Source organism: Amblyomma americanum, chromosome 2 (assembly GCF_052857255.1).
Source record: "Amblyomma americanum isolate KBUSLIRL-KWMA chromosome 2, ASM5285725v1, whole genome shotgun sequence".
Taxonomy (NCBI): Eukaryota; Metazoa; Arthropoda; class Arachnida; order Ixodida; family Ixodidae; genus Amblyomma; species Amblyomma americanum.
In genome coordinates, this window is record NC_135498.1 from 32442798 (window position 1) to 32469870 (window position 27073).

Consider the following 27073-nt stretch of genomic DNA (forward strand, 5'->3'; position numbering starts at 1 on the left):
ACATTTGGCCGCATAAATTGTGTGCAGCCCTCTCCGCGACGCTGTGTTTTCAGTTGCTGCTTTTTTGGAACTAATACATTGCGGCTTTCCTGGACAGATTGTTAGATTAAACATAAGAACACGTCGCAGCAATATCGAGTAGAACGGCATGTAAATTATGTCCAAATGGCTTGTAAATTCGTGTCCAAAACGTCAGCAGAAAGCCACACTGCTATTAAGTAACACTGTGTTTTGTTAAATTCAGGCATCCACTTAGATTCCAATGCCCCTCCCTTAACAGGGGCTGGCCAAAAAGGCATGACGTTCGCTACTTGCTCTGAATCGTGAAAGGGTGTGACAATAAGCGCTGAACACAGACGCATCCGATCTCCCCCGAACATCAGCACAGTTTTCATGTGCATATCATCTTTCCTGTTCGGCCCTTGACTCAAAGCTCCAGTCAAGAGGTGTTTTCGTTTATTCCATCATTTCATCTTTAAAATTTTTTTCTTTCATTCTTCGTTATTTGAAATGGTTAAAGTGGCTACTGCAGCTGTTGCCAGCCAATCACAGGCTTAGTTCTCAAAGCTGTCCGCAAGCTAGAAAATTGCGCGATTGGTGAGCACTTCTACCGTAAACGCCAGGCTATCACGATCGCCGAAATGACTAGTATGAGCTGTTGTGGCGCCAGCTCGCCGGCACAACAGTCTGTGGAGTTTCGATTTCCACTCCGCCGGTACCCGTGCTATGAAAGGGTGGCGTACATGGGCCTTGCGATGTTTACGCGAGACGATCCAGACAAAACAGCACGTGCTCGCGCAGCGGGCACTCTCCTTCCTTGTCGTGTCGTGTCGAGAATAAACAGACATACCTCAAGGACGTCTCCTCTCGAGCTCCTTCCATTGTATATGCGCCCTACAGAGCCATTCATGGACCTATTTTATGCATGAGGCATGATTTTATTGCCCATAAGTTCTGTTGCGCTTTCGGATGCAGCATCCTTTCCTTGGTCCCCCGTGTTACAAACAAGAAATCATTTATCGGTAGTTCGAAGTTATAGTTCTGTAGAAACACCATTCATTGTAGCTAGCCTTGACTGGTATTTTAGTGTCGCAGCATGTTCGGCACATTTTTTTTCTGTTTGCCCCTGCGTGGCCAGCAAGGTTATCGCATGAATGACAAGGGGCTCCGTTTGGTGTGTACGTAACTGCAAAGTCCTCGAGGCACCCATAGACATCTCGTCGAAACATCAGCAATGGCAGATGCGTCTTGAAACATCTATTTTCCCCAAATAAATCTTGTTGCTACTGGCTGCCGGTTTTTTTTTTTTCTTTCGTGGTGGCCACATGAGCTGAGTTTGTAAAACTTGTGAACCCGCCATAGGTTATTACGTACAAAAACATCAGCGGATTTGGCAGTAGAAAGTGCTAGTTGCGCGAGTGCCACGAAATCAGATTTATATTAACAATTTTTAGTCGTATTTATCACAACAACAGAGTTTGGAACTATGCATAGATTCCTGCGGCTGACTTTTTTTTTCAGCAATGCCGCCATATTAGATCACAATTAACTCTCTTAGAGAGAAGCTGCGAGCAATAGTAGCCTATATAAACATGGTAATTTCCGGACCCGATTTTGCTACTAAATATTGTTCCTGTCATGAATGCAATCATTCTGATTACGCTATAAACGACAGAGAGTCAGAAAGCCTTGGCGCTTTTTCATACACTTCTTTTTATGTCATTTTGCTGAATCTACACCTGAAAGTGCTGAAAGGAAAAGGTAGAACAAAAGGCACAGTACGGAGACAAGAATGCCAGCGATCTTCTACGCATCGTTCTTTTTGTTCCGCCATCTTTCTTATTTTGTGTCATTGTCTTCCAGGTTGAGAACACGTTTGTAAAAAAAACTCGGTGGCTTGTTTAAAGCTACGTTTGATCGTTTCTCTCGACATGCTCACTGATCTCGAAGCTTCTGTGTCACGGCTTGTTCCTTTTCTTTTTTTTTAGGTGCGCAGGGGTAGAGAATTGTAGGAGAGTTGCAATCTGGGTCAGTTGGTACATAGCCTTGATGTTGGTAGATAGAGAAGTTGGCACATAGTGAATGATTTCCTGGTGCGACAGTGAACATGGACAGTGGACAGGGAATCACACATGCTGACCGATAAGCAACTCGCCTTATTCTCTGCACCGTTGTTCTATAGAAGTCGGAAGGAGGCGCAAGATTAAAGGCTCAGATTTCTAAACTAAAGCCGATCCGCCAGGAAGCTGTGGTTTTTAAGCCACACTTCAAGCGATTTTTTGCCTGCCGACGCGAAGTTCGCCATGGGCGCTTGAACGTATCTGCAGCGCGTTAAGATGACGAAATGCGCCAAAAAAAATCGTACTCTGTATAATTCATCGTCTATGCGAACGGCGAGGAATCGCGATACGTCCCCTCCGCTGCGGATACGCTAACCGTGCGAAGTCCGCTATCAGCATCGGAGGTACGTCAGCCTTCGGGAGCGGTCAAGGCTGACGAACAATCCGCCCCCGGGTACGTGCGATCGGCCGCCATTTGCTCTGCGGCGCTATATAGCGTCCCGCACTGTCCGTCGCTGACGCCCTTAGCTCTTCGCCTACCAGCACGATGCTTCGCGCAGCCCTCTTCATCCTCGCCATCGGCTCGGCTCTCGGTCAGATCAGGGATGCCGTCTACGATGACTGCGGTAAGTCTTGCTTTCAACTGGGCAACTGTGTCTGGAGCACGCCCTTCGCGCATTTCAGCGACACATGCTATCTTCACCACTCCCGCCTTTGACTCGTCGTTGACCAGCGTTTTAACCTTTATCAAGCTTTATTGTGAATAGCGCGAGCGCTACAAACACAGACACAGTGCTTTCTACTAGGAATTGTGCCTGCATTGATTGCACTACTTGCATCTGCCTTGACGAAATTAATTTCTAGTACAAAGCGCTGTGTTCCCCCTTGTGTCTGTGTTTGTGGCGCTTGTGTTATTCACAGTGAATGTTTACCAACTTGCTCAGTTATCTGCCTCCACGCTTTACCCTGTTTCCTACTATTTCTTAAAATCGTGTATGCCTCTAAGGGTGTATCTCTGTCCAGAGCTGTTTCTGAGGTACAGTTCGCTCAACGTCTCCCTAGTGGCCGATAAAAGTTTATGAATAATGGGGGACAGGGTAACACGGAGGTGTTCGTGCGTCCAAGCGATGAATGAATGAGCAACACATAGCTAATAAGTAGAGCACGAATAAAAATGAAAACAAAAAATCGGAAGCATGGGGAACAATTAAACTACAAGCAGTACAATGCTTACTGTGTGAAAAACAAAAATGCTAAAAGAACGCCAAAACGGGATCTTCTTGGGAAATGATCGATTAACTAGAACACTACACCGCAAGGAGAAAAATTTTAAATAAAGCTTTACGACTACATAATGTTGTAGGTGAAAGTAGCTGTACTCATTTGACGTGTATCATTTTCGAGAACTGTTTGTACTGCTTCGCGCGTCTTTCTGTGATGGCGTTCCCTTGTTTGAGCTGAAAATACAACGCGAAAACTCGATTAATTCCTATTTATCTATTCATTTTTTTTTCTCCCTCGATATGGGCTTGCGTAGTCCGCGCTAATACAATGCCAGCCCCTCGCCAGTGCAGCGGTACACAGAGAGGCCGTAGGATGGCGCCACTTGCCCACTTAGCAGTGTCGGCTTGTTTCTCCGCAATTTTTCTCCTCCGTGCACTCAGCGTGGCAGCAAAACTTTCAGAAATGCCGACAGTGTTGTTGTCATACTCATCTACTTTAATATATTAGCAGTTGTTCTATCTTAAAAACCAGTATTTGCAGCACAGCGGGAGTTTACGTACAGTCGCGGTCAAAATAATACGGGGCACGCTTCGGCGTTCTAACTATTCTCAAGCGTTAGGTGGCGGAAGAAGGAACGGTACTTCTGCTTATAATCGAGCGCACCAGCAGCATTAGCCAGAATATGCATTAAGAGCAGTCTAATTTTGGCTATTCAAGCTTTAAAGGAGTTTATTCCCCGAAGCATGCTCCGTATTGTTAGAGACGTTTGGCACAGCCGGACAGCCGTGCGGCAAATGCGGTAACACGTTGCCGTTGCTATCATTACCACGCTTACCTAGCCACATTTGACATGTACTCAGTGTTACCGTGGTTACCGTGTTCATTGTATGGCGGTGCTAAAATTCTATTATGGCCACGACTGTACATATAAACCAAGAAAGGAAACAAGGGCCAGTTAAGTTATAGCAAAAATACACAAACACAATGAAAATATTGATAAACAAAACAGCACACTTTTCAGTATAGACAAAAGTTGGCAAAGCCACTGATGAGTGTAACAAAAATAAGAGCAAAAATGGTGAACTAGCAGAAAGAAGAAATGAAAAAAACAGGAACAAAACAGAGAGAAAGGAAATTGTAAGCAAAAGCAATCAGTTGATCAGAACGAAATGTAAAAAAAAAATTCCAGACAGCCTAGTTTGTAACACAATGCAAAACAATCAACAAAACGTTCACACAATAAATCTCAAACCAAATTAGCGCGACAGGAGCCGCAGCACAGCCGGGACTCACTTCATAATTACAGTTCACGTGACAAATGCTTAATTAACGTCGTTCTTGCTCTTTTCATATAGCGTGCGCAGCGTTTCAAAAGGTTCTGTCTCAAATGCAACAATTTTCCCGGACATAGGATTACTCCGCTTAATCTGTTTGCCACCCAGTCAGATTAGCTTTTACTTTATTTTCTGTGGTTCCACAAGTAACAGTGTGATAAGCTGCTTTATCGTGCGTGCCAAGGTAATGTAATTTGAAAGGAGGATTTGTGTTAGCGATTGAATAACTTCTGATTGAGTTCAGTCGAGTGAAGGCAGAACAATCAGCAACAATAAAAGTTTCACGCGTTCTTTCCTCCTAACAAAAAGACAGAAATGTATTCTCCACTAGTTTCAAAGATTGTTGCAAAATGCTCCGTTTGCATACTGGCCACGTTTGTCTGCTTTCACTGCTCTGACGCTTAACGTTTACTGAATGTCGGCTTATACTGCCGTGATCCGGGTGGGCTTTCTTTCCAGCACCGCTTCGAGTCGCAGAGCACAGTGAGCAAACAAGGCATTCACGCTAAGGTGCTTTTAAATGCGTGTACCTCAGGCAAAACTAAAACCACAAGCACTGCTCCAGTGGAACAATTTCTATATAAGGCCTCATATTCAGTCCTTCGTCATGTTCGACATTATCCAGCATAAAATATACATAATAATCCTAGGTGACGATTTGTTCTGTACATAATTCTTAGGTAATAATATATTTGAAACAGATGTAATAATTCAGCGCAGCAGAACACAAACGAACCTAATTAAGCGTCACTCTGAGCATAAACACCGAATACGAAAAATAAACGTACACAATTGGACGCCTGTTAATAACGCATAGAAATCGGATCGCAAGCCCCAAGTAAGACCTGGCAGAAGTTCTGGCAGAAGTTCCCTGTTACTGAAACAAGGAGACTTGTTTATTCATTGCCACGCGCTAGGGTTCGTGCAAGAGCAATAATCATTACAAGAAAACAAGCTTCAATAAGCTATGCGAAGCCCTACTGTCTGGCTTTTTTTTAAAAAAAAGCTCTATTTTTTAAAAAAGCTCTTTTCTCGGACAACTCTAGTCACTGTCTTCGAGGCTGAGCGACCGTGGCATTCAGCTGCTGAGAAATTTTTGCCATAGCACCAGCGCCTTACTGGTGGAGCACTTTTTAAACGTTTTGAGCCTCTCGACGACACCTTAAAAAAAAAACGACACAGAGTCACAGCAGTGTTCGCCGCTATCCTGTGCAGCTTTCATCGTCGCATTCGGGAATAATGCTCCATAGCATTTCCCTTATTTCCTTTTCTACGATCTCCGCAGGCAGCACCGCTGAAATCATCTCGGTACAGGTCGAGCCATGCGACTCGGACCCATGCGTGATGAAGAGGGGCACCAAAGCCAAGATTCACTTTGAAATGGTGTCCGGTGAGTAACCGCTGCTCATTCGCTTGTGGCCGTCACTGGTTGAGGACACGGAGAAAGTAAGGTCACACTTGTAAAGGAAGGTGCAGTTAGTCAAGAGGAGCGCATAGGGAGACCTCTAAAGGAGGCTTCAGCTTCGCCACGGAAGCGGAAGGAAAAGATGCAAGAGCGTATAGTAAGCGGCTGCATGCAGTTGGTGTATCAGTTCAAAATTAGTAGGCTCACTGCAGAAGATAAGTGGTTCCAACACGCGAGAAAAGCGACCCAGGTGCCCTGGTGTCATGTCGGCCAAAGATCATGTGATTTCATTAGCATGCATCAGGTGACTGTGTCCGACTTTCGCCTCAGTGTGGTCTCGGTACTCCGGACAACAACAGAGATATCTGCTTCGCTTGTCGCTCACATTCCCTCGAGATTTTTATCCTCAAACTACACACTAGGGACTTTTAAAATCGGAGAGGCTATATAGAAGAATATCGGGATGCCTATATCGGGGGAATGTCGGGGGGAATATCGGGGTGCCTGTGCGCATGCGCAGAACAGCAACCCGAGGGGCGTTATTGGGCAGGCTTGATTGGTAGCCATGTGTGGCTATGTTCTAGGGGGCGTGAACTTGTGATTATTTACATCACCTTGCAGCATTTTCCTGAGGCCTCCCCACGATTAACGAATGTAAAGTAGAGAATGACCGCACAGATTAAAGGTACCAAATGTCAAATGACTTGTAGCTTAACAGATATTACTGCGCTATTTAGCTCTGCATACTTTTTTAGCTACAACGCGCATAACTAAGGACACATGCATGGCAAGAAGTAAGATATTCGCAAACAAAAGCGTTTTTTTTTTCTCATTTTGATTCTTCGAGTGCTTATCCTTACGTGTGCTCCTATCAAACGGACTCTATAGCGACAACTGCATACACTCTTTGTTCTTAATGAAAAATTGATTGATCACCCCTGTCTGGCTATGTTGTTTCGGCAGCAAAAGAGGCGTCTATTGCTTATAACGGTGGATTTACTCGTAACGTCAATAACGTAAAGTACTCCGTGATCACCGCTTCGAAGTGAGCAGCGGTTGTTGTGAATAGCCTCAGAGATCCGCGTTATAGGTCGGCGCAGGTTTCTTGTGAAAACGGCCTGTGGCGGCAATGCAAGCTTTACATTTCTTGGTCTCTTCTAGGTTATATAAAAGCTCCGTTATGAATTAAAATCAGCGCAATGTCAACGGAACACGCAAATCTATCGATGCGAGTTAACTCCAGCTTGTTCTTAGCGTTTCTTTAAGAATACTAGCGACTGGTATACCTTAGACCCCGCAGACGACCGCATGACCGTTGTTCTACCTTAATCTGCTTGCACTTTCCTTCTCAGACCAGGACAGCGAAACCGCTGTGCTTGAGGCAACGACCAAGCTCTTCGGAATTACCGTACCAGTCCCCGGCATCGAACCCGACATGTGCAAGGAGGTTGTCAAGTGCCCCATCAAGAAAGGACAGAACTACAAGGGCATCCTCGTTGCGCCCATCCCAACAATCGCGCCCGCGGTATGTCCACGTCTTGATTATCGAAACATTATTTTTGACGAGGCGCTGAGCAGGCACAAGAAATGTGAAAGCAAGTACCTGGCCGGTCTTGGCCGACATTTCTTACCCGATCATGACTCAAAATTACACTGCTCCTGGGTTTAATATAAATAGCGTATATTCCGGTTTACACTGTGGACTATACGTGTTTAAATCTTAAAACTTTGCGCTGTGCGGACTATTTACATGCGCGGTATGTGCAGTTGTCTTGTTATCAAAATCTCCTATTATAGCATGCCTAGCACAACGCAGTTCCCACTATTGCGCGGTTGTCTACGATCAGGCTGGTGTTTTGTTTACATTTCTTGCCAACGCGCAGTTTTAGGTCGTGATTATTGGCAATTGGCAATAACAGCTACCTCCATTCGAAGGGTGTCCCGGTCGCGTCTTCTTCCTACTTCTCACACTCAAAAAAAGAAGAGAGAACCTTGTTGATCATCGGCGCCTGGATTCATAAGGCATGCGAGCAGTCTGGGTGGTATCAAAAATGGCCAGCGCAATATTCTGCCGTGTGTTTCGCCTCGCAGAAAAGAAGGCTTTAGAGTCAGTGCTAGGGACGTTTGCTCTCGAATAAGAAGATCGCAGCGGAGAAGACAGCGAAGACGAGCCTTTTGTCAGTATAGACTAACTATTTCTTTGTTTGCGCATAAAAGTTATTCATCTCTTTATTTATCCAGCTGGTTATCCACTGAGAAGAGAACTACCGTAATTTCCGCTATGCAATCCGCATCCGGCACATAGTCGCAGGGACAGAGTGCACAAGTCCATGATGCCTACCCTTTTTCCTTTTTCTCCAATCGGAACGAAAAATTGTGCAGTCTCACAACCAGCCCTAATCTGTACTGTCATGGCTCTCAGAGTAAGCAAGGTTTTTAATTGCTATAGCATTGCTATAGCATTGCTATAGGAATTAAAGAAATTGCTTGCTCTAAGAGCCAGGAAGAGGGGTAGGCATCATGGACTTGTACACTCGGTCCCTGCGACTATGTGTCGCGTGCGGATTGTATACCAGAAATTACGGTAGTTCTCTTCTCAGTGAATAACCGGCTGGATGAATAAACAGATGAATAACTTTTATGCGCAAATAAATAAATAGTCTTCAAGTGCGAACTAAGTCTTGTATGAGGTAGTTTTATTTTTCCTATACTCGTGGGGAACTAAAATTTTTACTTTACTTAAGTAGTTTTTCTCCTGATGCATAATTCGCATAATATTTTCTCAAGTCCAATGAAGAAGTAAGAACAAATCTGGCTCCGTGGTGTAAGCTAATTGTTATTCACATTTATTACCCTGTACACGTGAAGAAATCGGAAGGCGGGTGACATGTCCTACGCACAGGTTCTACAGGTTTAACACGTTGAGTTTTTCAGCTGCACAGTCAGAGAGGAATAGTTTAAATAGAGCAGGTCGTCACGTCTATTCTGACAAAAAAAAAGCACCACAAAGGAATAAGCAATTTCAAGAAAAAGGCGTTGCGTATCATTGGAGAAATTTTCATATCATGTTCTTTCTGCCGTTTTCACAAGTTACAGGTTTCTTTTGGGCCAGTGCTCAAGTTTCCCGAGGCATGCGTTTTACATCTACAGACATAAAACAGTCACAGCTCCTGAGCCAGCTGTACGAGCCGTGGAAGGCATTTTACTTAAGACGGGCGTCCGTTTACGCTGAAGGTGTTTTAACTCAAGGAAGATGTCCATATTAAAGGGAATGTGATCGAAAGATCATGCGCCTAGAGTTATGATTAAAGTTGCATACATCAATAAAGCCAGGCTGTTATTCTTTTTTTCAGTGTTATTATCTCTCTTAAGAGCTCATAACATTCTCATTAGCTTATTTAACTGGCCTTCTTTCTTCCTTTTTGCTTTTCTTATAAACAGCCCTGTTAATGGATCAGAAAGGTTATGCGCACTAATGTTAATGTTTCCTTGCACTTATCTTTATATAGCTTATACAGCTGCGTCCTGACACGTATCCACGCCCCCCCCCCCCCCCCCACGTAAATTAATTGCAACCCACCCGCCCGCTTTTCACTTGGCAGTCCCCCCCCCCCCCCTCTCCCCCCGCCCGCCAGCTAGAAGAAAGAACCTGGGGCCTCTCCCGAAAAGAATTCCTGGCTGTGTGCCTGGCTGCGTCGCACACTGCTTCGGCAGCAAAATTTTGTATATACTAGTCTTAATTGCTTAGGTATGGAAAGCTTACATAAGGCCGTATTTTTCAAGCTCCTTTCTTTTTGCGACCTTTCTTTTTTTCTTGTCGTCATTGGGGAACCTTATCTTTGATACCGGCGCCAATGAGTGGCATTTCTTACTAGTTGTCAGCCTTAGTGTCACAGTCGGCTGCTCCAAATGATGAAGTGACAATATAAAGATCTGGATTAAAAAACGTTTAAAAATTGGATCCCTGATTAGAACGTTTATTTTACAGCTGCACTTGTCCCTTGTTCCTGAAAATTTACAGTGCAACTTCGGAGTGCTCTGATGAGAGCAGCAAGAACAAAAGATATGTGTACTAAAATGTTTACAGACGTTTCTTTCATCGAGTTTTTTCTTGGTGCGTCACGAAAGAGATTCAGCTAGGTTAAAGACAAGTTAAGTCATGTTATATTCTCTTTAAACATTGGGAACACGTCCACACTCGAAGAGAGTAACTGGTGTTCGAGCGATAATATTTCGTAAGCGGCACAAGTTGCTGTCTTGCATACATTGTCTTACCAGGTCTGGGTCAATATTTTGGAGATGCGCGGTTTGTCCTTGTTGTGACAGTAAACAACGCTAGAGGGCAGGTTTTTCCACACAGGAGCTAGCCAGAAGGCATCTTGATGAATGTTCGTTAGCGGTAGCCAATAAGAAGCATGGAAAGTCATTTTACCCGCATAAGACACAACTGAACTAGAAGTAAAGCAATGTGCTGTTCACTGAATATTCTCGCTCACTCTCTTGCTTTTTCCAGGGCGAGTCATCGCTCACCCTCAAGGTAAAAGGAGACAAGGGCACCAGCGTCTGTGCCACGTCGAAGCTGATCTTGGAATAAACTGGCTTCTTTGTCGCCACCTGTTTATCGCCATAAAATAAATTACTGAAGAAACGAATGGTCATTGGTTACACTGGCATGCTTCAGTGCAAAGTTGTCTCTTCAAGTTCCGCTCCTTTCTACTCATTCGTTTAACAATGCCGTTTTAGGCGAAGAATTACGCAACGTAAACTAAAGCGAGTTGTAAAGGATCAGGAAAAAAGAAGAAAGAGGAAATGAAAAGCGAAGAAAATATATCAAGATGAATCTAAAGAGGCAAGGCGCATCAATGAGTGCGAAGCGAGACAAGAAAAAAATTCAATACGGCTTTATTGGCTCCAGTGACCTCACCATGCCTTATGCAAAGAATGACTAAATCATTGAAATAAATCTGATCACAACAATGCGCACAAAAAAGGAACTCTCATTCCGCTTGTGAATGCATGGCAAGAAAACCTAGGCGTACATACTTCATACGGTTTGTTCGCTTGCAAAACGAGGGGCGCAATTCCCAATTTTATGAAGAAAGTGTCTTATATACAGTGTCACAAATTCCAGCCATCTTCTCAATTTTTAACAGTGCGCCGCTGAAAAAGCTTCGCACAGCTAGGAAATGGTCAGAAAGATCAGAGTCTAATGCCAAATCTCTCCTCTCCTAACCTCCTCCTTACCTCCATTCTGAGCAGTGGTGTTTCCATCGTTTGTTGTACAGTATATCCCTCTGAGGCACTGACGTAGAACCTGATATTAACGCAACGCCAACCTCGCCAGCGAACGTACATGGTTTTCCTTTACTGCTTGCACGTTCAAACATTTTATTTTGGATATAGCAAGTGCCGCTGCAGAGGAAACACCGCTCTTAAAATATATCTGTGGAAAGGCGGCTGTTTTCATGCCACAGAATATTCGGTTCCCCTCTGCTGCGGAGTTGTGAGCCTGCGCGAGAGATTCAGCCGCTTCTTCATATATCTTTACTCTTTTTTTTTGTTGAATGAATGTTCGAAAATTCTTATCGTCTTCAGTGTGGCATCCTCTTAGCCGCCTGTCGACAGACACGGGCCATTCTGTCCTTGCGACCTTTGGGCATGTTTCCACGCAAACCTCATCACGTTTGAAGTTGGCTTCTTCTCATAATAAGTTACAATGCTAAAAAGCAAGCTTCTCAAGGATGAGTATTGAGCTTGGTTGATGTTGCAAAACTAATAATCCCAAGGTCTACACGCGCGTTTTCCATCCTCGGAGCTACTTACCTTTATAGGGCACGTACGATATGATGCTAAAAATTGCCCAAGTTCTGAAAAGTTCAACACGTTACCAGCCTACGCGACCTACTTGCACAAGGACATCTATCTGCATGTGCGCTGCTAAAAAACCGTACTAACATTGGTTTGACGTTACACGAGAAAGCTCGGGTACAAGTACCTGTCTATTTTGGAGCAAAACAGGTGCAGCCCTTTGTATAAAATATTTCTAGTTCCTTGCTACATATGATGCAAACGAATAGCGGCGACAACCCAGACTGTGCGCGCTCTGCTGCGCACATACTACACAGAGCCACACTGCCTCAGCACATACTCCAGAACCGTGCAAAATTTATTACTGCACTTAACAAGCACATGATAACTGAACTGCGCCACTAACTTTAGACAGTCGACACCAAGTGGGACGTTTCAAAATATACAAACCGACACAACGCTTCTGATCGTGGTTGGTTGTGTGCCAGCATTATGCATGTTGATTCCAAGCTCGCCACCTCCATGGCAGCATCTAGAATGGCAATCATCTTGTGAATATAAGAACGCGGAATGAAATTCCGCCGGCCTGCTTCTGTGGCGTTCATGTGCCAACCATAAGGAGACCGAATGATGTCGCGGCCGGGGCGGCCGTGTTTCGATGGAGGCGATATGTAAAATGCGCCTGTCTATTCTGCGATGCTGGCGCACGTTAATGATGGACCCCACATGATCAAGTATTATTAACAGGCCCCTATACAGCCAATCTTTCTCCCTTTTCTAGCTCCTTGCTTCAGCCCTTCCTTGGCAGCTGAGCCAGAGGACGCGGAATAGATTCTGACCGCGGCGGTCGCGTCTCGATAGAGGCGAAGTTCGAAAGGTCCCCGATCATATTTTACACCGTGCTCCTTGCCGTGCAAACTGCACAGCCATGCTTACCGGTCCTACGTGAAATTTTCACGAGCACGTTCCTACGCCACTACAATCTCAGCTTCACCCCTGTGTGTGTTTGCAGGAGGGGAGAGGGGTTGGGTGGAACTGGCTTTGAAATAATACATCCTCGTATCAACCCTTGTACCAACGAAATCTCTAATTTTATAAGCAAATTAAATATTGTAGGCGTGCATCTAATATTATCAATCAGTGACCAGCGCCAGCAGCACGCCGTCAATGCTCAAGCAGCCACCCACGAACAAAAACATTCCCCCGACTTCGTTGTGTGTGCTGTCTATCTGCCATAAAGCACGTGGGTGGAGGAACCATAATGTAGCGTTGTTCCCCTGGGCCGAAGAGCAAGGAAAACGCGCCGCCACTGATCCGTGGCTTCCAGCCATGTACCCTCCTGCTGGCCGCAGATATAGGCCGTCACGTCCATCTGTCTTGTTTTGCTCGCCGTCTAGAGCCTGCCACTCGCTCGATGGCTTCCTTCCTTCTTTTTTTTATTTTCTGCCGTCTTGCGTCTCGATCGCTCTTGTTCTGCGGCACTGGGAGTCACCGTCCGAGGCTTTGCGCCAGATCCCGAGGCAGAGCCTCTTTCATCTTCGGCTTGCCCGTTTTGTTGCTGCTTTCTTCTGGTAGCATCAGTCTGTCTTTAATATGAGCTACGGTCGGGTACAACTCGGAAAGGAAACGGCAAACCCCGCTTAAAGGAGGCCGTCAAACCAACAGCTTCGACTGATTTTCGTGACATCGCGGTTAATCTCACAGCATGACATCGCAGGTGCCTGGCAGGTGCCGCAGTGAAATGGGATTAACCGCAGTGTAATGGAAATCGGTCGGCGCCATTGGCTGGAGGGCGTCTTTTGAGGGGAATTTGCCACTTCGTTCTTGAGTTATTAGCTCAGAGCAAGTGTGATACAAACCGCTGCGAAAGGACAATGCACGTTTTTTCCGCGTTTAGGTTACGATGAGTCTACCTTTCGACAGCCGTCTCTTCAAGATCAAGCTGTGTAACAATCCTCTCTCCAGATATGGCGAATCAAAACAATTTGTTTGGCTAACCATGCCAAAGTAAATTCATCGATACGCGAAAGTAAAAGTATGTAACGTTCATGTTAATGCCGGCGTCATTTGTTTCTGTCCCTTAATGGTGAATTATCCAACGACAAACGGCAATTGCGTTTTAATACGCGAAATGAGAGTCGTGTGTTTCGGCGGCGCCGGTCCACGCCGCCAATGACTCGATGACGTTAATTCACGAGACAATCGATCCGTGATCGAAAATGGCAATTTGGCTCTTGCTGGTAACACACGTAGTTGTGAGGAGAATAAAAAAAAGGATTCTTAGCGCAGCACAAACTTGCTCTAATTCACATTTAAATGTACTTAGCACTAGGCATAATGTGATTTTAAGAAAGAAACTTATAAAAAGAAAAGACGGTAGGGGTATTTACGTAAACTTAGTATTCAGAGACTCGCGCTCAGCTGAACACTCCAAGTGACAGCCAGTGCAGCGACTTTAATTATTCTTCGTGATATTTACCATACTGTGCCGCCATTCTGTACCACTACATAATCTGAACAAAACTGAATTACAAGTGTCTTCTTCACTGTTAAGCACTTGTGTACTGAGGCAGAACAAAACACGTGCGGAACCTCGTGGATTTAACGCTGCTTCGCGTTCTCCTTTGCAGTATCGGCTCCATTAGACAATAACTGGCCGCCTTGCAGGACAGTTTAAATGCCTAGTTGGCTGCCACGTGAGACATAGCTCCAGGGAAATCTGACATTCCTATGGTATCCATAAAACGTTTTTAGTATCGCAGGTTGCTTCGCGCTATTTTAATACAAATTGCTCTTACTAATAGGGCTTCACAACGGTAGAATCAAAATTGCTAAGGTCCTGGTTGAAAGCCTGATTTTAAAACAATCAGTTCAGTTAGTATAAATTGTCACATCAAAGGCGGCTGAAGTAGTCGTTAAGCATGGCTCTTTCTGCTGCTTGAGCCAAAAAGCAGCTCCAGCTTACAAAGAGCTGCCCATAATTACCGAGAGAAAGCACGGCCTGTATTTCTTTTCTTTTCATATATTTCTTTTTTATCTCTCCAGATTTCTCGACGGGCGGCCGGAGAGCAGGCGTTTTAATTATCGCCGCCAGCGAACTACGTCAGAAGTTTGTTGTTATCACCTGCCTCCGGTCGGGAGAACACGGGGTGGGGCCAGTGTTCGTGTCAGGTGATAGATAGTGGCGGTTCCCGGCGGCAGGACATTTTCTTTTCTCGCCGCGGGCCCCTGTCGCCCTCGCTGGGTCGTTTTCGTATTTTGCTCTGTTTTGTTGCGGCTGCGTGTGGCGTTTATCTTTTTGTGCGACGCGAGGCTGCCGTGTTGCCGCGGTCTCAGAAAGCCTCTATTTTTCCCCTTGCCTCCACCCGGGCCGGAGTAAGGACACTTTGTCTGTTTTTTTTTCTGGTCACCCTGTGCTCGGTGCATGGAGACCCGCTGGCTCACCCGCGGCGTCTAGTATTGTGTGAGGTAAATAAATATTGCTGAGGTCGCTGCTAGTCTGCTGTCGTGAACTGTGCTGTAAATGTTGTTGCTAAATGTCAAAGTAATCTTTGTCGGAGTCGATTGGGTGACGCAGGTCTTGTACTTTGCTCATTAGTGCGTAGAGAGGGAGAAAAAGCGGATAGGCATGAGTGTTAACAAATGTGTGTGATTATTTTATATGCTGCATACACTAAACATAAGTAGTGAATAAAATGTAGCTCATCAAAGCTACTTACACATTTAAAATACGCAAACAGCTGAACACGAGCTGACAAAGCCGTGCACCCCTTCAGTGGAAGCTTGTGGTGTCTTCTCGGCATACTTGGTGCCCCAGCTGCCGTGAACCAAAGATAAAAAAAAGAACTCCACAAGTTACAATAATGAAGCTAAAACGCATTGATCGAGTTCACCTAGAGCAATAATACATGTTTTTAATTAATCCTTACAGCGAGAGCTTGCTTCAACGTCTAAACAAAGCTAACCAGGTGGTAAAATCTGATCCGGCGCCATTCATTACGGCATCCTTAGCTGCTGCTGCTCCGGCTATGGCCGTTAAAAGTTCATCCATTAACCGCTGGATAGGGGCGAAAAAATTAATTAGAAGCTCGTACAGCGTTAACAGAAACCGTGAGCGCAGCACATCTAACCACGCTAACTTCATCGCGGCACTACTTCGCGCGCCCCGAAGAAAGCGAGCGAAAGTCAAGAGGGTCGCGGCGAAGGCATTCGTTTTCAGCATCCTGCGCTTGGCAGCGCTCCGGTACAGGTCGTTGACACGGCGCGCCCAATTAGTTCGCGCAGCCCCAGTCCCAGTGTGGGCGCACCATCGGCCGATATCTTATACACCGTCTAGAGTCACAGCGTGCTTCTTTCAAGATGCGGGGGAATAAAAAGAAGAAAGAGAAACATTCAGAACAAAGCTACCTCTTCAGAACTTTTGCCATTTTGAAGTTATTCGATTTCTTTTTTCGGCGTTCTCTGCAGCTTCCTAGCTGAAACGATCCCCTCTGCTAAACTGACGTAAAAGTTAAGGAATATTTTGTTATTAGTTTGAAAAGTACGAGAGGTAAACACACGCCTCTTTTCTCAATGCGGCCACCAACAATGCTTGTTCAGCTTCAATTCCGCAACTCGCGGCAGCTTTTTTTTTTTTCTTCCAGCACTTGGCTTACGTTACTCATGAGGTGACCTGCATGCATCTACATAAAGGACAGGAGCGGGAGGCGCTTATGTGGAAAAAAGGGACGCAGTATATAAGTTACTCTTGATGGACACCTGGACCTCTAGAGGGTAAAAAAGGGCACACGGGGAAGAAACAGCAAATACACCCCAAGATCAGTCTACAGGGAATGCGTGGGTGTGTCATGCTCACCTGGGCTCTGGATGTAATGAATGCAGAAAATAGTTTCTATATTCTGTACCCTCCCAAGTGTACTTTTCGGTTTCCTTATGTTTTGTTCCTTCAGGCATTTGTGCCCTCTTTTGTATGGCACGGCATGGTATGGTTTGGCATGGTATGGTATGGTATGGTATAGTAAGGTAAGGTAAGGTATTGTATGATATGGTATGGTATGGTGTGGTGTGGTGTGGTGTGGTGTGGTGTGGAATGGTATATATGGTATGTGGAGTTTAACGTCCTGAAGTGATACATGGGCTGTGAGGGATGCTAGTGGATGACTCTGCTGGATGCTGTAGTGGATGACTCTGGATTAATTTCGACCACCTGCGATTCTTTAACGTGTACTAACATCCAGGTGCGCGCGTGGCCAGCATTTTTTAGAGAGAGAGAGAGAGAGTGGGTGGAAGGGTTTGATTACGTGCCTGCACGCTGACATCGCACAGTACACTTGCGCCGTGCATTTCGCCTCAATGCTGGCGCTTTTCTGCACACCTGCTGCGCGCAGTGATCAAATGCGTTCGTCGCCTCGAGCATACAAGGAAAAAGCGGGTTCCCTGAGCGCATATCACGAACAGTCACTGAATCTGGAGAAATTACTTAGCAATGAAAGGGTTTTAGAGGCGACGTAAATATGCTGATTTCATCCGATTACGAGTGAATATGAAAACTTATAAGAAAAAAAACTTCATGAGAAATGTCTATCCCAAAAAAATTAAAGCATATTACGTTCCGAACTCCATCAATGCCTGGTGAATAATTCCTGAATGAAGTGAGAGCCGATGCCTGTGATTCGCTGCCTTAGGGCACACGAACTAAATCTTAATATTAGTGAATCTATCAGTGTGGATTATACAAATGATAGTTTAGGATGGTAGTCTAATGAACTAATGAGCTAAGTAAAAAGTGACAGTGACAGCACAAGTAAGAGGACGGCACACACGTTCACTGGCAACTGGGACTTTATTCGCATATTTTTGCTATTTTCTACTATATTCGTGATGATCAAGATAGATTTTAATGGCCCAAGGACAGCTTTGGCCAAGGAGCACTACACAACGCGGTATTTTTCTTTAGGCAAAGTGTGGTACTAAAAGGCTCATTTCCAAACATTTCACCCCTCAAAAGCCGAGCATTAGACCAGGGGAAAGCTTGTACCCACCCATTGTATCGCCGGTGAGTACCCGGCGGCACTGGGGATCGAACCCCGCACCTCCCGCATATGAGGCAGATGCTCAACCCCCTAAGGCCCCCGCTGCGGTACACTCTATTCCGAATGCAAGTGCACATGCAGAAGTGTTATTCATTCCTACATTCACGTATTAATTCGCATGAATGTTCAAATAAAGCATCAGTTGCCAATACTTACTCTTTTCTAGCTCTTACTTGAGTGGTTTGTCGCTCTTTTTCCTTACGAAGGTATGGCACGTTTCCTTCGCTTGGTCGTTTGAGAAGTAAGGCTTAGTGCGCATCCTCCATTGACAGCTCTGTATTTAGGCAGCAGGTGAAAAAGTACTACTGCGCGTCTTAGAATGTATTAGTATTTATAGCAATTCGACAGCATCCGTAGTGCTACTTCATCCGAACTATGCACTGACATTTTATATCCGCAAGGAAGGATGGAGGCGTATTCTGATTCTGACTGCCCTAAAAAAAAGTAATTCATACTTTCAGTAGAACACGTTCTTGGGCAAGTTGGTTCATAGCTTTAGTAGATGACGCGCACAAAAACACAGCACACAGGAAAGGAAGACACGAGACAGGCGCTACTTGCAGCTGTTTATTGAAGTCAAGAATGGCTTATTTATAGCCAAAAAGAAGGAGTGGAGGAAAGGGGACAAAAACAATATAACAAACAACAGGTAAATGACTAGTGCGATGGGAAGGATACTACAGAGGGGGGAACAAAAGTGATTCAAGTCTTTCTAAATTTATCTAAAAATATACTTTCATTCTTACGAATGACCAGCGATGGGGTGCTGACACTGGAACTCCCGCTTTTTTTAATCCGGTGGGCTTCTAGTATTTCACGGGCAGTCTTATCTTTACTCCTACATAATATCTGAGTTTCTTGGAGCTTCGCTTCACAAATTTTTTGCTCTTTGCCGCAGTCCTTGCAGTGATGCGGCAAATGTGATCCGGTGCAGGTTTTCTAGCGAGCGTTTATGCTCCGTTAGGCGTTCATTAATACATCGGCCTGTCTGGCCGATGTACACCTTTCCACAAGTCAGCAAGATGCTATAGACTATCGATGCTATAGATGCTATAGAAAATTCATACTTGTACAATACAATCCTAAATTTAAATTGCCTTGATCTCTTCACCATAACCGGGGCTCATCATATCAAATGTCACATAGTGCCCAACAATAAAATTTAATTATATTCAGCAGGAAAAATCAAACTCTTCCTTCATTTACTTGCGTAATAAATACTTTTTCACCCACACATGTTCTCACAAGCACCTCGGTGTTCATATTATGTTAATAAAAACCTCTCCTTGCCCATTCATAATCAGCAAAAACATCTCAAGCAGCACGCACATCTGGTTATCTAAACCGTAATCGCTGTGGAACTACCACCACTATTCGTCGGCTTCTCTATCAAGCATTTTTCCGTCCGCAACTCAAGCACGCATAGCCCATTTCGTCACCTCATCAGCCTCATTTAATCAACGCCCTTGAATTATTTCAAAATCGTGCAGCACGTTTCATCGCCAGAAACTGCGACCGTGTTTCCAATGTAACAAACCTATTACACCATCGCTCTCTCTTATTTTGCTATCGTGGAGATTAATGGCCCTAATTTGCCTATTTCCGAAGATGGTCTACAGTGCCAGTGACTCCACTTTCCCTCTCGTCCGACATTACAGCATCTCACGCAGTTTTCCAACTCTTCGTTTGAGGCGTGTTTCTGGTCAAACCCCTGCTTTTATTTCGTCGTCTTTGCCGCATAGTATCATTCATTGCAATGGGCTTTTGGAATACGTTGTGAACATCTATGATCTAGCTACTTTTATAGCCAAAAGAGCGGCAGTTTTTCTCTAATTACTGATGCATAAATAACTATTGTGTAAGGGCATTCTTATCTTTTCGTGATCCGTGCTAGCAATCGATAAGTATTGTCTAATAATATTATTTGGGCTTCTTTCATTCACTCTGTTTGTGTAACCCCCCTCCCTCGCGCAACGCTCGGATTCTTGGAGCGTCTGAAGCAACTTGGATAAGTCAATAAATTTATTATCAATTTTTTACTGCAGGCGACGCTGACGTCGCAGCGAGGTAATTTTTATGCATACTGCGCGTATTCCTAGCCGAAACAACCAAAATTTATTTATTTATTTATTTATTTATTTATTTATTTATTTATTTATTTATTTATTTATTTATTGAAGAGTTGGTTGGCTGATTTGTTGATTGATTGGTTTGTTTGTTTGTTTGTTTTTCGTTTGTTTGTTTGTTTTTTGTGTCTTTCCGCGTGCCACAGCAGCGGTTTGGGCTGTTATGTTATCCACAGTAGAAGGCTTCAGATTTGTTATCAACCAGCATCTCAATATACGATAGTTTTCTCATTTTGCCTCTACCGAATATCCGCTGCCGTTGCCGCTTTAGGCCAGCAGACATGTTCCCAACAACCGACCACCACATATCCGCTGAGCCACTACGGCATCTAAAATGAGTACTAGTCGCAAGACAGCACAAATGCAATGAGAAATGTCTATTTACCATTCAATTCTGTAGTACCCGACTTTGCGCTTCCAATACGTTCTGAAAGGGGAAAAGCAGGAAGCCAGCCCTATGGAGGAAAAAAGCAGAAAGCGGACATTTCTATTCCCGATTTGTGCACCTGCGCAGTTAAATGGCAATAGTACCCCGCTTATACGATTTCTATTCAACCACACGCGAAGTCTACCAGAGTACCGAATACCGGGGGCTTTTTGCGGGCCTGAAAGAGCCCGTGTTATATACGACTGGTTTTGCTCCTCTCCTCGGTACGAGGAGTGAGCCGATGTCGCTCGCTGCGAGAGAAGCAAGGAGGGGAAAAAATACAGAGAAAGCGGAAAGCCAGCGATCTGCCATGGATTACAGAACCCGAGCGGGAGAGCGGTGCCGGAACCCAGAGGCAGGCGTCGGCGTTGAAATATAGGGTCATCAACGAGCGAGGGCTGCCAGCGAGAGAAGCACCCCTTCGTGGGAGCAGCAGCAGGGGCCCGGCTTCGTGCGCTCGTGGAGGCGTAAAATAGAGACCGCCTTCCCTCCCCCACTACCACCTCCCTCTTTTGCTTGATCCTCCTCCCCCTTTTTCCTATTCCCTTTTATTTCTCTAACCACTCCCTCTATCACTGGCAAGTTTTGCTTTCCACCTCCCGGCATGCCACTTTCTCCCTCGCCTTTCTCCCTCCACCCACTTTCCCCCTCCGCTTTTCCTCGCCGGCAGGCAGCCGCGACCAGCCTTTCGGCTCGACACCACGATCGCACTTTGTTCCAAGCAAGCAAAGTAAAAAGGCCCGCGTCGGAAGCAATACCGAAAACGACGCAGCGCAGAAAGTGGAAGAACCCGATGCCCCCTTGTGGCAGCCGATAAACCCCCCCGAAATAAGTTTTCTCTCCCGCTGGCAGCGAACAGAGCGGCCTCTGGTCGGTGCCTGGTCCCGGGGTGATGAAGAAAAAAGAATGGAATGAGGAAGGAAGAAGAGCGACAAAAAGATGGGAAACTCGCGAACCAGGAAGCAACTGGGCTCCCACGGGGAGGTACTTCGCAAGCGGTGCTCTATGGAGCGGACGTGCTGTCAGTTTGTGCGGTGAGGCGCGGTAGCAGGGAGGGAGTGCCGAGGGTTTTTAAAAGAGGAGATGGTATACTTAGCGTTAATCTCGGCTCAAGTTATGAGCGCTTTTATCGCCAGCTGTGGCTGCCTTCGCAAACAGCCTGTGGCAAAACGATTGGCTCGTTTATTCTTTCAGATTTTCTTTTTTGGAATTTTGTAACGGTGCAGAGATGCCTGCTACATCCGGCTTCATATTCATAAAGGCTTTTGTTTTTGTTGACGACAACGTTAACGGGGTGCATGAATTAGGCAGTTCTTTCCTGCCCTAACAGGCTCGCGTTATTCTTAGCAAAATCAGATGTGTTCTTCAACCAGTTGCTTGCTATAAACTCTAGAGCGTTGAATGTCAGAGTAATACCCTCTTCTTATTTAAAACTGAACTGCACAGGTTTTAGAAATCGACCAGCTTAAAGGGATCAAAGTGTGAAGCATGCGAAGTCCTTTTCAGATAGCATTTCATACAGTGACGTAATCGCCGATTAAAATCGCGACGGCCTTCAAGCTTCTCCGCAGCACACAGCGCCAAGTATAGGGGCGCATGATTTCAACGAAAGTACCGATACATTTCCGACGCATAAATGCTTGATTTGAAGGGGAAAGAAACAACACCACCGAAGATAAAGCCCGCCGAGCGTTGTTTGACATCATCCAATCAGGCACACCAGGTTGGGGTTGGCGGCTGCGGAAATTTGAAACCTTACCTTCCGTGACGTCACATCGAGCTTCCCCGCTCTCCCTTAATGCTTTGAGGTGAAGCCTAAAATTTAATCATCGATTTTGTCACTATTTTAAATGATAGCGAAAAACACTTGGCAAGATTTACCTACAGCTTATATAGATTTGAATCCTTAAATATCGCGAAATTGTCCACAAGTTGTGCAGTTGACTTTTAATTAACCGTCTTCCAGTTTATCTGTGGTTAAGAATGATGCTGAGGTTCCCATCTTTTGTCTGTTCTGAAAATACGCCGAGCTGTACTACATTTTTTTCCTAATTTCGGTTGTGTATTTTACTTTTTATATCAACAAAGCGGTTTTTCTTTTTCCTGGCCCATTCAGTGAGCCTTCTTAAAGAAACGTGGAAAGAATGTCAAAAAAGAAACATATAGCGAGCAATATAAGTAATGAAAAACGAGTTAGAAAATTACCACACCAGGAATAGAAGCGTTTCGAATAAATAATGCGAAACAAGATAGGCAGGAAGAAATTCCATAGCTCCTCTCGAAAAATAATTTGCCGCGTATGCCTGAAGTGGCATGATTCACGTAATGCTCCGATCCACCGCCAGCATGACGTCGCTAGTGATACAATTCCCTGTACGTCGTTTAAGCGTGTTGTTCTGGAGTAAATGCGCCACAACTGTATTTCTGCATGAAAAAGTGCACGGTATTTGAAAGCGTGAATTTCTGCAGCACAAAGCGACAATGGCCGCAAGAATATGGTCACGAGCATAGAAATTACGTTTCTGACTAAGGCTTGGCACAGCGGTTAATTGGATTATTTTTGCATGCCGTTTTACACATTTCCCACGAAAAGCCATTCTGCAGCGTGTTCTTCGAGAGCCGTAAAGCCGAATATATAAGTTGGGAATTTTCTATTTATAACTCCTTTGAAAATATTTCGCCCTCACTACCACGTGAAAACATGCAGGATGCAGTCGTTATTGATCCTGTTGTATTCGATCATCCTTTCGGCATTGATGAAGTTAGAGCTAAGGGATATGTTGCAGCGCTCTGACGGCTCACATAAGGAACACTATTTAAGTGCGCTTTGTTACGAAGCAAATAAGTCATGCCGAGAAGTTTGCAAGCGGAATTTATGGGGATGTGCGACTGATGATTACGCTTGAACAGAAAATAATGGCTCGTCACCTTGCAGGCGAAGTGGGCAAGTATTGATAGTTAAGCACTTCTAAGAAACTACGAAGCAAATAGCTTTTTCGATCTCTTCTCGAATCAAAGCGAATGTTGTCGTTGGGAAGAGGCTAATTCCGATGAACAGTGCAAAAAAGAAAGAGGCGGCAAGTTAAACTTAATCAAGCGGCACAGAGAAAAAAGAAACTTAAAAGTGGGCGTAGACTTTGGTAGTGTAAGAGTGGGCATTACATCATGTGCGCTCGAACGGCACCATAAAAGAAATAATGAGATTACTTTCTTCGGAATTTTCTGCGGTCGTCCGTAACTTCCAGAGCAGCTTCACCCAGCGTCAGCATTCAGTGATATCTAAGCGGTCTTTTTAGTAGTAGGAAATGAAAAAAACTGCTGAAATGCAATGAAACCTCTGCAACAATACAAACATTTCGCTATGTTTTGGTCCTTATGCATAATCTCCAACAAAACCCATTTCTGTCTCAAAAGTACTGACAAAAGTGGTTGCGTTGGTGCATCGTTTTGGAACAGGGAGCGAAAACGGCACACGGGGCGGATAGAACAAGACCAACACGACACTGAAAAGAAATATTTTACTCTCTAGCCGTGGCAGCTGCTTAACTGTCTCGACTTCAGTTCCAAATACTTGGCCGTGGTGTAGCATCGGAATGAGATCTATTTTAAACCGCACAGGCACATTTCTCCAGTGGATGTAATTCCTCATTCAGTCTAAGAACACTTGCTAGTGTTTCTCCGAGAATGGGTGCAATCTGCGGGTTGCCCGACCATTGCACATAGAAACTTTTTTTCAACTTCTCAAAACTGAAAAAAAACAACCTCGTCTTCTTTGGTGGTTGTGGCATTTACTATGAAGTTTTGTTGTGTCGATATAATGTTCTAATTCTAAATTTTCATAGTTTATTTGTGAAAAGAGTGCATTTATAATCACTCTCAAACTTGCAAAATCCATGGCAAACATTCCCGGATGCGAGATATTGCTCCTACATACAAAGCCACAAAGCCGAATCGATGTTCGAAAGGTTCAACATAAGTGCACATCGGGACGAGTGCCACATATTTAACGTAGTACAGTGCGGAAAGCGCTTGTCTAGAACACCCGAGCACCTTGTTATGGTCGTGACTGCACACGCAACATCTAATAATAATACCTAGTTCAGATTAGGCTTGAAGTAAATATGCGGACCTACACTCATCGGATGGCACCGTATTTTCTTCCCTTGCTGGTCACCGCGGCTTTGGTGATCGCTTTCGCAGTCCGAAGCATGCAGCTCGGTTGTCATAGACGAGTTTCCCGCCCTCTGTAGGAATTCTCTAAAATTTCGGAGAAAACTCGGACCCTAGCATTTCCTAACTGCCGCATGAACAAGCAGCGCGAAGAATAAGAAATGTAGGTTCGAAGTAAGATTTTGCTGAAAGCCTTGCTGCATACAGTGCCACTCGGAGGCAGTGAGGTTTCACCGAGGCGGCCCCTAAAACTTAATCAATGGTACTAACGAATGACAACTCAGGAGTGCGCAAGCTAAGTCATTGTCCACTTACACACCACCTGATAGCGGGCACAGAATGATGAGGAACCGTGAAGCATGACCGACAGAAGTAGCTGGCCTTTGAACACCGCCCGCTGAGACAGCGGCATCCGTTTCAAACCTCAGTCTTGAAACGCATATTATTGGAGGTAACCTAAAACGCATAAAAATGCAAAAAAAAAGAGAGAAATGAACAGCCCTCGAGACAGTTTCACTTCTTATACGGGGTGTTTCACCTAAGACTTTACATAATTTTTAAAAATAGGCTTTTTGAGTTAGAAGAGCTTTTTTTCGGCATAGCATTTTCAGCGGCGTAGTACATCAGAATACAGCTGAGACGTGTCAACTAGCAGGCTGGTTAACTAAAATTGAATAGTTAACGTTTTAACTATTACTGTTAGGCTCCTTAATTATTGAGAGGCGTGTAGCCCACAATAATATCCATATCAGTTTTAGAATTTCGAAAACGCTGTTACCCTCGGTGCTGTGGCCCAACAAATTCTGGCGATATCGCGCCAAAATAAATGAGGTTTCTAGAAGCTTGCAGGCAAAGCAGGCCCTCCAGTACTCGTAACTCGTCAAAATAGCCGAAATTTGTTGAGCCACAGCGCTGAGAGTAACCACATTCTCGAAATTATAAAAAAAAAACTGATATGGATATTAATTACGGTGAGCTCCACGCCAATCAATAAATAAAGAGCCTAAAAGTATAGTTAAGAAGTTAACTATTCAATATTAGTTAACCAGCCTGCTAGTTAGCACGTCTTATCTTTATTTTGTTGCACTACACCGCTGACAATGTTATGCCGAAAAAATCGCCCTCATAACTTAGAAAGCTTATTTTTAAAAATTGTGCAAAGTCTTAGGCGGAACACCCTTGAATATCGCATATGCGTATATTGTGTGCATAGACGGATGTCGTAGCTTCGCCCAGCTGTAAAAACGGGAAATGTGGGGATAAAAGTCTGGATGCAATAAAGATTAACTCGCGAACTCGTCAGTGTTTCTTCTTTATTTTAAGCTCAAAACACGACATCACTGCTGTCAAGAGGACATGCCTTGCGGAATAGCCGAACTAACAACCATTCTTTTTTTTTTTTTAAGCATTTTGTGGAAAGCAACCAATATTTATTAAGTTCGATGTATAGCACATTCATCCTGCTTTTCTTTTCTTGCCGAAGCAAAAGAATGTCTAGCTACCAGCATCGACGGCAAAGTGCCCACCCCGATTTGCTGCGGGCGTTACTGCTAACCTGACGAAGGAAACTTTCCTCAAAGCAAAGCAATTAATGTTCGCGGAAGACACCCACGGCAAATGCCGTTTTATTTTTTTATTTTTTTGTTCTTCATACTCTATTGAATAAGTCTGTTCTCTGTTTTGAAAACTAACGAGTCCCACAAACACAATTTTTATACGACAAACCTTCGCTCTTTGCCGCAGTAAGTTAGGTTGTCTAACTCTGCAAAATCTGCAAGAGGTTTTTTATGTCTTTTATTTTAGCCCTCGCTGTCCTTAGCTCTTATTCTGCCTCATTCCCATTTTATTTCGCGCACGCCGACTGCCGCTGTTTCGTCGTTACCGACGAGCCTTGCGCCAATTTAGAAAACAGTTGTCAGTTACTCCTTGGAGGCGAAGACTTACATTGCAAGCTCGCATCTAAATACTCGTCGACAAAGAAATGCGTTTGCTTGTTAGTCACTGAACTAATCAGGGTTGCACTTGCCGCCTGTAAGTTAGCCTTGTGTTAAGAGCAAAGTACTGAGTAGTGCAGAATGTTGAGTCAATCCCTGATTAAATTCTGGAATGGCGTGAAATCATGAATTTTAATTTTAGTTCTGGATGCAGGGAGCTTCATAAAGAAAACAAATACCAGAATTTTGTAAGCTCCGCTCATTAGAGTGTTTCAAGATAAAAAAATGTTGACGACACAAATTTCGTTTTATGCTTTGCCATCATTAATTCCTAATAACACTTGAAGAAAACTAGTGCTACGAATGTAAAGATTTCCCGTGAAGTGTTGTTTATATTCGAAATTTTTTCTCTTTGAAAGTTTTTTCCCAAGTAGCTTTTATAGAGTTTTGATTTCTTATTTGCTTACGAAGCTGCACATGTTTAAGGATGAAA

The 27073-nt window shown here is 44.5% G+C and overlaps 1 protein-coding gene across 1 annotated transcript; it reads left to right on the plus strand.

Moving 5' to 3' along the window:
- The first annotated feature begins 2528 nt into the window (after nucleotides 1-2528).
- Nucleotides 2529-10675, plus strand: LOC144120934 (mite group 2 allergen-like Ixo r 2). The gene is made up of 4 exons (XM_077653755.1): nucleotides 2529-2686; nucleotides 5904-6008; nucleotides 7376-7548; nucleotides 10537-10675. Exons 1-4 carry the CDS (start codon nucleotides 2608-2610, stop codon nucleotides 10615-10617), a joined length of 438 nt encoding a protein of 145 aa, XP_077509881.1. The 5' UTR covers nucleotides 2529-2607; the 3' UTR covers nucleotides 10618-10675.
- Nucleotides 10676-27073: the final 16398 nt, after the last annotated feature.